Source organism: Staurois parvus, unplaced genomic scaffold (assembly GCF_062004578.1).
Source record: "Staurois parvus isolate SC_StPar_1 unplaced genomic scaffold, SC_StPar_1.0 ptg000389l, whole genome shotgun sequence".
NCBI classification, from domain to species: Eukaryota; Metazoa; Chordata; class Amphibia; order Anura; family Ranidae; genus Staurois; species Staurois parvus.
The window spans coordinates 8,402,043-8,416,560 of NW_028318185.1; the positions used below are offsets into that span (position 1 = coordinate 8,402,043).

The window sequence follows — 14,518 nt, forward strand, 5'->3', positions numbered from 1 at the left end:
CTCTTCCCCATACAGACTAGAAGTCCAGGCTCATTATTGTATGTTCTCTTCCCTATACAGGCTAGAAGTCCAGGCTCATTATTGTATGTTCTCTTCCCCATACAGGCTAGAAGTCCAGGCTGATTATTGTATGTTCTCTTCCCCATACAGACTAGAAGTCCAGGCTCATTATTGAATGTTCTCTTCCCTGTAGAGGCTAGAAGTCCAGGCTCATTATTGAATGTTCTCTTCCCCATACAGACTAGAAGTCCAGGCTCATTATTGAATGTTCTCTTCCCCATACAGACTAGAAGTCCAGGCTCATTATTGTATGTTCTCTTCCCCATACAGACTAGAAGTCCAGGCTCATTATTGAATGTTCTCTTCCCCATACAGACTAGAAGTCCAGGCTCATTATTGAATGTTCTCTTCCCCATACAGGACTACAATGATGAAATTAGACAGGCACAGCTGCAGGAACTCACTTACCTGAATGGCGGATCAGAAAATGCAGAGGTCCCAAGTGGTCGCGGGAAACAGTCTGTTCGCCCTCGAGGGGCACCAGTATCTTCGTTGGCAAGGTAACGTTGCAGTTTATTAAAATCTCAGATTTGTATTTAGGAAGTTCAAAAAGCTATTTTAAATATCAGTGCAAAGGGGAATGGCTCTTTCCTGCTACCAGAATGGATTTACAAATTAGGGCAGAATATATGATAACCTGGGTTGGGGTGGGATGCACTTTTTTCGTTTTCGCATATTTCTGAACATCGTTAAGGGGTCACTGTAACCTTCAGTGGGCTTCACACCACCCCTTTGTGCTTTGTAGCATTATTCCTCCCACTGACACCAATGATAAGGCACTATTCCTCCCACTGACACCAATAATGAGGTACTATTCTATCCACTGACAACAGTGATAGGGCACTATTCCTCTCATTGATACCAAAAATGGGACACTATTCCTCCCACTGACACATTTGATAAGACACTATTCCTCCCACTGACACCAGTGAAAGGGCAGTATTCCTCCCACTGACACCAATGATAAGGCACTATTTTACACACTTAGACCAGTGATACCAAAGATGGGATACTATCCTTCCCACTGACACCAATGATGAGGCACTATTCCACTGACACCAGTGAAAGGGTAGTATTCCTCCCACTGACACAAATTATGAGGTACTATTCTATCCACTGACACCAGTGAAAGGGCACTATTCCTCTCATTGATACCAAAGATGGGACACTATACCTCCCACTGACACCAATGATGAGGCACTATTCTATACACTGAGAGCAGTGATAGGACACTATTCCTCTTATTGATACCAATGATGGGGCACTATTCCTTTCATTGATACCAAAGATGGGACACTATCCTTTCCACTGACACCAATGATGAGGCACTATTCCTCTAACACCAATGATGGGGCACTATACCTCCCACTGACACCAATGATAAGGCACCATTCCTCCCAATGACACCAATGATGAGGCACTATTCTATCCACTGACACCAGTGATAGGGCACTATTCCTCTTATTGATACCAATGATGGGGCACTATTCCCCCCACTGACACCAATGATGAGGCACTATTCCCCCCACTGACACCAATGGTGGGGCACTATTCCTCCAACACCAATGATGGGGCACTATTCCTCCCACTGACACCAATGGTGGGGCACTATCCCTCCAACACCAATGATGGGGCACTATCCCTCCAACACCAATGATGGGGCACTATTCCTCCAACACCAATGATGGGGCACTATTCCTCCCACACCAATGATGGGGCACTGCTGTTTCCCACTGACCTGAACCGTTTCTACTCCCAATGGCCACAGTTTGGCACCCATAAAGTCTGAAGGACAGTAAAAGTTTGGCGACCCCTGGTCTAAAGCACTGCGGGACTGCACGGGGGTAGTGTGAAGCTGCTCTTATAGTTTGGTTATGCATAGATGCTGAATCACCATTGGCTTTTTTTTACCACCCCCCTTAGCCTCCAGCGTTTGACAATTAACACTAATCAGAAACCATTGGCAGGTTCAATCTGAAATGGTGATTGACTCAATAGTGCCAGAGAGAAGAGAATTTTATGACTACAAGTGCCAGGATGTCCTCATCATCATTGATATTTGTTATTTGGACAGAATGTGTGTAAATGTGTGTTTATTGATTGTTTGTTTTTAAACTGCATCTAATCCCAAGGACAAAAATAGTATATATGCTGCAGCTTACTATCCTTACATGTGTTGGCTGCATTAGTTTTCCTTTTCTAGTTTTTTTTTCCCTTTATTTTTACTTGGTGATCCTGCTAATAACACATTTCCTGTCTGGGGGTGACAACAATCCCACTGTACTGTATCTATGAAGGAGCATTGTTGTCACCAGGGCTTTTTTTCAGCAGGAACATGAGGGGATGCAGTTCTGGCGCCTCCAGCACTGAATGTATGTAATAGCAAGGAATGCTGGGGTGTGCTGGAAGGTCTATTTATGCTCACTGATGACAGATCTATTGTTGCTGGGGGATCTATATTTGCATGGTGATCTATTGTTGCCATTTGGAGTTCTGTTGCTGCTGGTTGCTCTATTGTTGCTGGGGGTCTTATGGATCTGGGGGGATCCTTTTTTGCTGGGAGAGATCTACTGTTGAGGGAGGGGTTTCTTGATGCTGACTGCTGGGAGATCTATTGTTGCTGCTGGGGGGTTTTGTTGCTCGGGTGTATCTGCTGTTGCTGGGGAGATCTATTGTTGCTGGCGGGATCTATATTTGCATGGTGATCTATTGTTGCCGGGTGGAGTTCTGTAGCTGCTGGTTGTTGATCTATTGTTGCTGGGGGTCTTATGTTTCTGGGGGGATCACTTTTTTGCTGGGAGAGATCTACTGTTGAGGGAGGGGTTTATTGATGCTGGCTGCTGGGAGATCTGTTGTTGCTGCTGGGGGTTTTGTTGCTGGGGTGAATCTGTTCTTGCTGGGGAAATCTATTGTTGCTGGGGGATCTATATTTGCATGGTGATCTATTGTTACTGGGTGAAGTTCTGTTGCTGCTGCTTGTTGATCTATTGTTCCTGGGGGTCTTATGTTTCTGGGGGGAATACTTTTTTGCTGGAGAGATCTACTGTTGAGGGAGGGGTTTATTGATGCTGGCTGCTGGGAGATCTGTTGTTGCTGCTGGGGGATATGGTTGTTGTTGGGGTGAATCTGTTGTTGCTGGGGAGATCTATTGTTGCTGGTTGGGGGTGTCTTCTTGCCTGCAGTGGATCTATTTCACTGTTTTTCGTGTTATCATTAACAAATTCCATACAAATTAATTGTCACTATAACATTATATTTGGTTTTGTATTCTCTAAAAGGGGCGGTACTGGGAGGTGGGTAGGGGGTGACACCAAGGAACAGTACTTGAAGGTGGGTAGGGGGGTAGACAATAGTAACTCAGGACAAAGTTCCTGCACATATTCTCTGAGAAGAAAAGCCCTGGTTGTCACACTAGGACAAGACTACGGAACACACCCTTCCTCTTCCCCATAACATTGAGAGAGAGAATTGGAAACAATGTAGCTGCTGAGAGTGCAGCAGAGAGCACAGGAAGTTATCAGCTCACTAGATTGCTGGCAGGATCAACAAATACAGATATAACAAGCACGCTTTCATTAGTATAATTAACCTCTTCCCACCACAGCCTTCTGGCCCTTTAGGAGGTTCTAAATGCTGGGAGGTGGGTGCAGGCCAAGGACACATCGACTCACCGGACACTTTATTAGGTCCACCTTGCTAGTACCGGGTTGGACCGCCTTTTGCCTTCAGAACAGCCTTAATTCTTCATGGCATAGATCCAACAAGGTGTTGGAAACATTCCCCAGAGATTTTGGTCCATATTGACATGATGGCATCCCACAGTTGCTGCAGATTTTTCTGCTGCACATTCATGACGTGAATCTCCCGTTACCCCACATCCCAAAGGTGCTCTATTGGATGGAGATCTGGTGACTGTGGAGGCCATTGGAGTACAGTGATCTCATTGTCATGTTCAAGAAACCAGTTTGAGATGGTCTGAGCTTTGTGACATGGAACACTATCCTGCTGGAAGGAGCCATCAGAAGATGGGGACACTGGAGTCATAAAGGGATGGACATGGTCAGCAACAATACTCAGGTAGCTGTGGCATTTAGACAATGCTCAATTGGTACTAAAGGACCCAAAGTGTGCCAAGAAAATATCTCCCACATCATTACACCACCACTAACCTGAACCGTTGATACAAGGCAGGATGGATCCATGCTTTCATGTTGATTATGCCAAATTCTGACCCTACCATCTGAAGGTCTCAGCTGAAATCGAGACTCATCAGACCAGGCAACGTTTTTGCAATCTTCTGTTGTCCAATTTTGGTGAACCTGCACAAATTGTAGCCTCTGTTTCCCGTCTTTAGCTGACAGGAGTGGCACCCGGTGTGGTCTTCTGCTTCTATAACCCATCTGCTTCATACTTTGTTGTGTTGTGCATTCAAAGATGGTATTCTGACTTGAGCTTTGTGACATGGTGCATTATCCTGCTGGAAGGAGCCATCAAAAGATGAGTATACTGTAGTCATAAAGGGATGGACATGGTCAGCAACAATACTCAGGTAGCTGTGGCATTTAGACAATGCTCAATTGGTACTAAAAAACCCAAAGTGTGCCAAGAAAATATCTCCCACATCATTACACCACCACCACCAATCTGGACCGTTGATACAAGGCAGGATGGATCCATGCTTTCATGTTGATTATGCCAAATTCTGACCCTACCATCTGAATGTCTCAGTTGAAATCGAGACTCATCAGGCCAGGCAACGTTTTTGCAATCTTCTGTTGTCCAATTTTGGTGAACCTGTGCGAATTGTAAGCTCTGTTTCCTGTTTTAGCTGACAGGAGTGGCACCCGGTGTGGTCTTCTGCTTCTATAACCCATCTGCTTCAAACTTTGATGTGTTGTGCATTCAAACATGGTATTCTGACTTGAGATTTGTGACATGGTGCATTATCCTGCTGGAAGAAGCCATCAAAAGATGGGTACACTGTAGTCATAAAGGGATGGGCATGGTCAGCAACAATACTCAGGTAGCTGTGGCATTTAGACAATGCTCAATTGGTACTAAAGAACCCAAAGTGTGCCAAGAAAATATCTCCGACATCATTACACCACCACCACCATCACCAATCTGGACCGTTGATACAAGGCAGGATGGATCCATGCTTTCATGTTGATTATGCCAAATTCTGACCCTACCATCTGAATGTCTCAGCTGAAATCGAGACTCATCAGGCCAGGAAACGTTTTTGCAATCTTCTGTTGTCCAATTTTGGTGAACCTGTGCGAATTGTAAGCTCTGTTTCCCGTTTTAGCTGACAGGAGTGGCACCCTGTGTGGTCTTCTGCTTCTATAACCCATCTGCTTCAAACTTTGATGTGTTGTGCATTCAAACATGGTATTCTGACTTGAGCTTTGTGACATGGTGCATTATCCTGCTGGAAGGAGCCATCAGAAGATTATGACACTGTAGTCATAAAGGGATGGGCGTGGTCAGCAACAATACTCAGGTAGCTGTGGCATTTAGACAATGCTCAATTGGTACTAAAGGGCCCAAAGTGTGCCAAGAAAATATCTACCATATCATTACACCACCACCAACAACTTGGACCGTTGATACAAGGCAGGGTGGATCCATGCTTTCATGTTGTTTATACCAAATTCTGACCCTATTATCTGAATGTCTCAGCTGAAATCGAGACTCATCAGGCCAAGCAGCGTTTTTGTATTCTTCTATTGTCCAATTTTGGTGAGCCTGTGCGAATTGCAGGCGGTTTCCCGTTTTTAGCTGACAGGAGTGGCAGTCTGTGTGGTCTTCTGCTGCTGTAAGCCATCTGCTTCAATATTCGATGTGTTGTGTGTTCAAAGATGGTATTCTGCATTCCTTGGTTATTTGAGTTACTGTAACCTTTCTATCATCTCAAACCAGTCTGCCCATCCACCTCTGATCTCTGACATCAACATAGTTACATACTTACATAGTTAAATAGTTAGTCTGGTTGAAAAACATCCAGTTCAACCAAGAAAAAAAAAGTTATAATCCTACATCCACAGTTGGTCCAGAGGAAGGCAAAGAAACCAGCAAAACATGATCCAATTTGCTCCAATAGGGTAAAAAATTCCTTTCTGATCCCTCAAGAGGCAATCGTATATTCCCTGGATCTACTTTACCTATAAACAAGGCATTTTCTTCCACACAACTGCCACTCACTGGATATTTTCTCTTTTTCGGACCATTCTCTGTAAACCCTAGAGATGGTTGTGCTCAGAAGATCAGCAGTTTTGAAATATACAGACCAGCCCGTCTGGCACCAACAACTATGTCATGTTCTCTTAAATCCATTCTGATGCTCGGTTTGAACTTTGGCAAGTCGTCTTCACCACATCTGCATGCCTAAATGCTGCCATGTGATTGGCTGATTAGCAATTTGTGTTACCAAGCAATAGAACTGGTGTACGGCAGGGGCGGACTGACAACTCATGGGACCCCCAGGCAAGAGGGGATCATGGGGCCTCTGTGTCCTTGCCCAAACTCAAAAAAGCCTATGAAAAAGGTACCAGGGGCATGTCATGGGGCCCCCTACTGACCCTGGGCCCTCAATAGGGGATCATGGGGCTCCTGCGTCCTTGCCCAAACTCAAAAAAGCCTATGAAAAAGGTACCAGGGGCATGTCATGGGGCCCCCTACTGACCCCGGGCCCTTGGGCAGTGCCCAAGTTTCCATATGGTCAGACTGCCCCTGGGTGTACCTAATAAAGAGGCCCATGAGTGTATCTGTGGCAACTCGCCATTAAAGCCCATTCACCTAGATGCTGTATATGTGTACCAGGTCGACAGGAACAGGTTAACAGATCAAAAGAGAGAAAATAAGTGACGCTCATTGTTAGGGTTTACATACACTTTAACTGAATGAGCTGAGTTTGTATTCATTTGGTTGCGCACTACTTGACCTTTTTATTCCTTAAGTTGTGTGGCATTTTACTGACCTGTCTATTTATCGACTAGCTTATGCATTGGCTGAAATGTCTATTGATTGACCTAGCTATTAAGGCTGATGTCACTTAGTGTTGACATGGGTCATTTTTCTTTATAGATGAGTGTTATGTGTGTCTGAAACAACAACAACACTAAAAAAAATGCATTTTGCCACCATTGGAGCATACAGTATTGACGGGAGGGAACTGGTATCATTCCACAACTGTAGGACAAGAGGAGAGTAATTTCCATTTATTATCTTGTAGCTTAGAAGGGCAGACAGACACAGGCTTAGGGTCCTTTCAGCACAGACGTAAAGTTATATATATATATAAACACAATTTTTTTTTACTTAATAAAAGTCTGCCACAGATGTATGCAGTTTAGGATGGCTCTATAATTTGGATGTATACTTGGCCAAAGGCTTTAAAATGATGATTATTATTATACAGGATTTATATTATTATTATTATTATTATTATACAGGATTTATATAGCGCCAACAGTTTGCTCAGCGCTTTACAATATAAAGGGAGACAGTACAGCAACAGTACAGTTCAATACAAGAGGGATAGGAGGGCCCTGCTCCATGGAGCTTGCAATCTAGGAGGGAGGGGCTAGTGGTACAAAAGGTAGTAACTGTGGGGGATGGACTGGTTGGAAGAGTAGAAGATTCCATTATTAGCTGAGGGCAGGATAGGCTTCCCTGAAGAGAAATGATGAATAAACCTGTTATTTTTAGAAGGAATACCTGATGGATAAATGCATGCACTAGCTTTTGGGATTTGAGCACAGGGATCTCTTGTTTGTTGTATTGTTGGGTCAGTAGCCAGACCTGAACCTTGTAGCTCTCCCCATTGTGTCTTTTTCCCTATGTTAGCATTGTGTCCACAGTAGCATTTGCGTCGGCAGAGCAGAGTAGGACTGGCCATAGAGGGATTACTTTGACGCAGTTGGCCAGCTTAAGCATGTATTGCAATATGTGTGAACTAAATATCCCTATTTGTTGCATAGTCTGTGCCAGGAATGGACTTGCCAATAGTGGAGGGACTCACCTGCCTTGTGGGCTTCTCCTGGTACTCAGTTTGCCCGTTTGTTACCGACCCGGCCTGCCTGACTACTCTTGTATCGTATGTTTGTTATCTGTTGGAGGTTTGGTTCAGTTTGTTTGCACTGTGTTATGTTTAGTTTTGCACTGCGTTTGTATTGTTAGTCTTAATAAATTATATTATTTACCATATCTGAAGCCTACGTTTCCCTGTGTCAGTCCACACACTTCTGGTCACACCCGCATCCCTGACAGTCTGCTTGAAAGGATATATACCAGTGTGCAGAGGGTCCTTCAGAATTTCTAGTCCATTTGTCTGGTCCCATAATATGCCAAGGATCCAACTTTTGATGGAACCAGTACCCCTCTAAATCAACTAACCAATGTGTAAACTCCTTTGACACCAGAAGTAGAAATGTGACATTTTGGCACCCAACGTGAGGATTGATGTTGATGGTATTGGTCATCTGGAATATGCAGTTCAGTTTTGGACACCAGTTCACAAAAATGATATTGGAGAACTGGAGAAAGTGCAGGGAAGGGAAACCAAACTGATAAGAAGCATGGAGGAGCTCAGCTATGAGGAAAGATTAGAGGGACTGAATTTATTCTCTCTTGAGAAGAGGAGGAGATTAAGGGGGGGTATGAACAATATACATAAATATAAAAGTGGTCTATATTAGTTATTCACCCTGAGGTCATCACAGAGGGCAAGGGGGCACACTTTACGTCTGGAGGAAAAGTGATTTAACCTCCAAATACGGAAAGGCTTCTTCACAGTGAGAGATGTGAAAATGTGGAAAAGACTCCTTCAAAAGTTGGTCAAAGATTGTTTTAACCCTTTGAGGACCGTAAGATTTTGGAACGCCAAAAGAATCAATTTTTTTGTTTTTAAAGTTCGTACACTACAGTTGCTGTAACTAAGCCATTTCATGAAATAATTGGCAAAAAGCTAGATCCATTTGTTGTTTGTTGATAAGAACTACTATTTTGACTCAAACCAAAAAAAAAGAGTTTTAAGTTCTTAATCAGATGATACACACAATTAAAAACATGGGACAAATACGTCCCTTGGTCCTCAAAGGGAAAGTGCTAGATTGTTTCTTAGATACACAAAATATAACTGGATACTAATATGTATAGGTAACGTTAATCCAGGGAATATCCAATTGGCTCTAGGGCAGGGGTGGGCAAACTTTTTGACTTGAGGGCCGCAATGGGTTCATATATTGGACCTGGGGGCCGGACTAGCTGCTGGGCGGCCCAGCCACTACCATGCCATCCATAGTAAGTATAGTAATATTCCCCCATAGTAAGCATAGTAATTAATCCCCCATATAGTAATTCATCCCCCATAGTAATTCATTCCCCATAGTAATTCATTCCCCATAGTAATTCATCCCCCATATAGTAATTCATCCCCCCTATAGTAATTCATCCCCCCTATAGTAATTCATCCCTCATATAGTAGTAGTAAGTAAGTAGCAAGTAGTAAGCCAAGTCCCCCCTGTGTCAATTCACTTACCTTTGCTCCGCGCGTTCTTCTCGCCGTGTTCCCGCGCCGTTCTGGTCTTCAGGGCGGACTGTGAGAGGAGCCTTGTTCCCCTCACGTTCGTCACGCTGCCCCGCCTACACACATCCTGACAGCCAATCACTGGCTATCAGGATGTGAGTGGCAGCGAGACTGGCCAATCATTGCATTTGAGCGCGCTGCCCTGGCTGTTTTTTTTTTTGTAACACGCTCCGCGGGCCGGATTAAAAGGTCCACCGGGCCGTAGTTTGCCCATTGCTGCTCTAGGGGAATTGGAAAGGATTTTTTCCTCCGCTGGAGCAAATTGGATCATGTTTTATTGTTTTGGGGTTTTTTATTGCATTCCTCTGGATCAACTGTTATTTACAGCTGTTTTTCCCTTCTGGTGGTAAAGGCTGCCTGAAATTACCACCTAACAGCTGATGAGAAATACCTCTACCTTTGTCTCAGGGTGCATTAAAACTGGCCCCGGTTGAACTGTACCATGCCCGAGTTCAAATCCCCCCCCTCCCCTGCTGGTGTGCACTCAGATTGGTGTATAAGGAAGTGTTCCTGAGCACACTTTACATCACCACCTTTGGTAACCAGACCAGTGATCCCTGCTTGTCTACAGCGATCTTTGGAGATTTTGGTGCTCTGGCATGGTTTGCACTCACATTGAAGCAAACTGTACTGGAACAGAAGGGAATATTGCCTGGGACTACGTCTTCCAAGTGGTCCCGGGCATGGTATAATTAACCGATCCCGGATGTTGTTCAGAGCACTCTTACGACCCAAACAACTGGAACAAAGAAGTGGACATGCCGGAGATCAGTTTAAAATTCCAATGAGTACAACCGTAGAAAAAGCTGAAGTCTGGGATTCTATTGGCTGTTCTGCAGTGTTGGCTTGTGACTCAAGCACATGCCCTGGAATGGTCTGACTGTGCAGAAGTAAATCACTATACAGCAGCCATGTCAATTCAGCACATGTTCTCCTTCTTTGCAGCCAGTATTGGTTTAAATTAGAATTTTGAAGGAGACCCCCATCTGTTGATAAATGCTACATTTCCTTCTGACATTTTGCATCTCAACACTTTAAGAGAAGTTAAAAGGCTCTTTTTCCTGGGATAATGGTTGTTAGTTGTAGTTATTGCTATAACATTAAGTACTAGAGTGCTATAACCTTTTTCATGGAATCAAGTGTTGTGGCCCCTTGAAGAATAATCTGCTCAATTTGGCCCACTGTTTCATTTCAGTTTGACATGCCTGCTATGTAGCTGCTTTTTTCTCACTGACCAGGGGATTAATAAAAGGGCTTTGTAGTTGCATTTCCGTATTGTGCAAAACGTTTTGCTTTAGACCTCCCTGTTCTTATATGAGCTAGATTGCTAGCTCAATACTATTGAGGATATTGATGAAGGTTGTTGGTCTAGTGATACGTCATGCTTATTTAAATTAAAGATACATAACCCTTCTGCTCTGCATATTTATGAATGGTTCCCTGTTGCTCACTGCATTGTGTAGTTTGCCTCCTATTGTTAAATTCTTCCAAGGAATTCTATGTTTTGATGTGTTCACTGTCCTTGTTGGGTTGCTCTAACAGGGGAAGGTTTTTAGATATTGGGTATGTGACCTCCTCCGTGTGGCAGTGCCTGGGCCAGAGAAGCCAATCTCACGGAGTGAACGCTGTCACATGGGCAGGAGAAGCTGGGTAGGCTCCAACACTTTCAGACACCTGAGCTTACTCAGGGTGGACTTGAGGGAGCATCAGTGGGTGGACATATCTTGCTAAGGGTAAGCTATCAGGAGATGCTATCACTTTGTCCTACATGTGTAGATGATGGTGAAAGAAAAAATGTAGTCTCCTTTCATCCCCATAAAATGTTACAGTAAGATATATTAATTCACACATAAGCTAAATAAAAGGCACAATTTGATCAAACTGAAAATGTATTTACTGCACAATAGCAAGCATACAGTATATGGTAATTGTGAACACCAAGAGTTATAAAGCAGCCCAATATAAGATGTTCCACAACCAAGGAAATTATACAGAAAGCTATCTTGCATACATGCCTCTAAGTGCACAATGGACGTAGATGCATGCTCAGTGGCGGCACTATGAGTAAGAAAGAACCAAGGCCATTGGTCTGCAAACCCTTCAGACTACTACAGTAGATGACATTACACCATCACTTTTCTCTCCTTTTATTCTTTCTATCCTGTGCCATATCCTCCCATCCCTTCTTTCCCTAGACATTTCCCCTTCCATCATCCCCATGGAGGGTCTTCTGGTTTCCTTATTTTTGAAATGCTATTCTTACTGTCTTAGGTTGACCAAGAAATATTCTGTATGTCCATTTCTACATCATGGCCTATATAGGCTTTGCAAACCAATAAGTACTACCTTGACTTATGTAACCCATAATACATAGTTAATGTGGCTGAAAAAAAGACAAAAGTCCATCCAAAGTGGCATTTGTATGAACACTTGCCAAACTTGCAGTAAAAAACATTGAACAAGACAAAGAGCCAAGAAAAGGCCAACGATAGAAAGCTGATATGAAGCAGGATGTTTTACTCAAATCTGGTGAACAAACAACCAAATAATCCAGTGATTTTGGGACATGCAGATCACTTTTCCCAAGGTTTAAGAGACAAGAATGGGAGAGGATGGATTCACCATTAGTTCACAGAGCAAAGTGGGAAGCTCTTATTCAGCAGCTCTTGAGTACAGAATGTCCTTATTTATTTATTTATTTCAGCTACTTATATAGTGCTGTCAATTTATGCAGCGCTTTACACATATATATATTGAACATTCACATCAGTCCCTAACCCTCAAGGGGCGTACAATCTAAGGCCCCTAACACACATTCATACATACACATATTAGGGCCAATTTAGACAGGATCTAATTAACCTACCAGCATGTCTTTGGAGTGTGGGAGGAAACCGGAGCACCCGGAGGAAACCCACACAAGCACAGGGAGAACATGCAAACCCCATGCAGGAGGCGCCATGGTCGGGAATCAAACCCATGACCCATTTACTGCAAGGCAGACGTGCTAACCACTAAACCACCTTATAAAAAAACACTTTGTGCAAGAACAAGAGAGAGTCAAGAGTGCCACACCAATCGTTTTAGAGTTCATCCTAATGTAATTCTTCATATAAATCCAAAGGGAAAATAGCCAAAGATTTTCAGGAGATTGTCCAGCAGGTATCAGGGCTTTAAAGCTGTTGGGGAAAATTGTGGAAGGTTTGAAGGAGTAAAGTTGGTCCACCTTACAAAGTAGGCATCACCAGCTGGTTTTGAAGAACCTTTATCATGGTGACGTGCAGAAAGAGGATCACATTTGTCCTAAAAATGTACGTTTGTTCAACTGTATGTTCATCATGCTTGATGGAGTAAATCACTTTGCTTAATTAGAGTTTCATGATGGCAGCCTTTCCTTTCCTCCTAATGAGTAGGCATCTTTTGATTACGCAACAGGAGTCAGGGGCATATAATCTTTGCTCACAATCCTCAAACTGTCTAGAAGCTCAATTGTTCTGGTTCCTGGTTTTCAAGAATTAGTTAGATCAATTAGAGATGTAGAAATACTGCATAGCTGACCGTTTTCTGTTTTTTTTATGTTTAGTCCATCTCCAGCCTGACTCTCAATAGCAAGCTGGAGTTGGACTAAAGTATTGCTCGGCTTAATCTCCCATTATATTGGCTAAGCACTAAAAATTATATACCAATGAAGAGATAGAGTCTTAATTGACATAAGAGGAAATTGCAAACAAGGGCCAAAATGCCTGAGGCCAGAAAAGGAAGAGATACTTAGCCAAATAATGTTAAATATTAATTTCAGTGTTGTGGACCCATGAGATGTCCAGACAGGTGCTGGACAACAAGGTGCTCAGGAGGACTGAGGAGAGCATGACATGCAAACAATAACATAGAAGTTGCAATGTTATATGGGCAGGGGCGGACTGACAACTCATGGGGCCCCCGGGCAATAGGGGATCATGGGGCCCCTGTGTCCTTGCCCAAACTCAAAAAAGCCTATGAAAAAGGTACCGGGCATCTCATGGGGCCCCCTACTGACCCCAGGCCCTCGGGCAGTCTCCGAGTTTCCAAATGGTCAGTCTGCCCCTGTATATGGGTGATCTTGGGCCGAGGCCGCTGCGATCGTGCTATCTTTACCGTTCCAGGAAAGATCATTATGGCCAATCAGGAACCTAGATCACCCATATAGCATAGCAATTTCTACATTATTGTGAGAATGTCATGCTCTCCTGGGTCATTGTGAGCATCATGTCATCCTACACCCGTTTGGGCATCTCTGGGGTCCACAAGGCTGGAACTACTTTTTTAACATTATTTAACTGCTAAGTACCTCTTCCTCCCCTAACTTTATTTGAAGGCATTTTAGGCCCCTGATGAAAACATACTTGAAACACGTTGGGTGTTGTCTACACATTAAATCTACAAAAAATACATAAATTAAATGTGAAATTAAGATAACCTATGTATAGGGGATAAGTAAGATGTATACTATGTCAGCAAACATTTTTATGACATATGATATTCCTTTGCAATAATAAAGATATATTGTTTTATACATGTAAAGTTGTCTGTATACATGCCTTAGGCCCCTTTCACATGGAGGGTCCAATCAGGTCCATCTGTTTTTCAGGTAGACCTGATTGAACCTTCTATTCGGACCAGCCTGCAGAAACGAATTTGTGTCCGTTTAAACCCACCTACCTCCAATCTGATTTTATCTGCTAAAAAAAACAGAAGGGGGTCCATCCCCCTCCATCTAGGCAAATCAGAGGGCAGTTGGGTTTAAACAGCCTGCAGAGTCTGTTTACACCCGCCGGTCCATAAAGCAGAGGGCTCAGTCTGTGTCCACTCTGCATAAACTGAGCATACGTG

General features: G+C 43.4%; 1 protein-coding gene across 3 annotated transcripts in view; it reads left to right on the forward strand.

The window, feature by feature from the left end:
- KHDRBS3 (KH RNA binding domain containing, signal transduction associated 3) overlaps nucleotides 1–14,518 on the forward strand; it is a 234,335-nt gene that overhangs the window by 137,290 nt on the left and 82,527 nt on the right. For all 3 annotated transcript variants that reach the window (XM_089685953.1, XM_089685954.1, XM_089685955.1), the window contains one exon: nucleotides 421–560. In XM_089685953.1, the coding sequence (XP_089542079.1) occupies nucleotides 421–560 (140 nt within the window). The remainder of the gene's footprint in view (nucleotides 1–420; nucleotides 561–14,518) is intronic.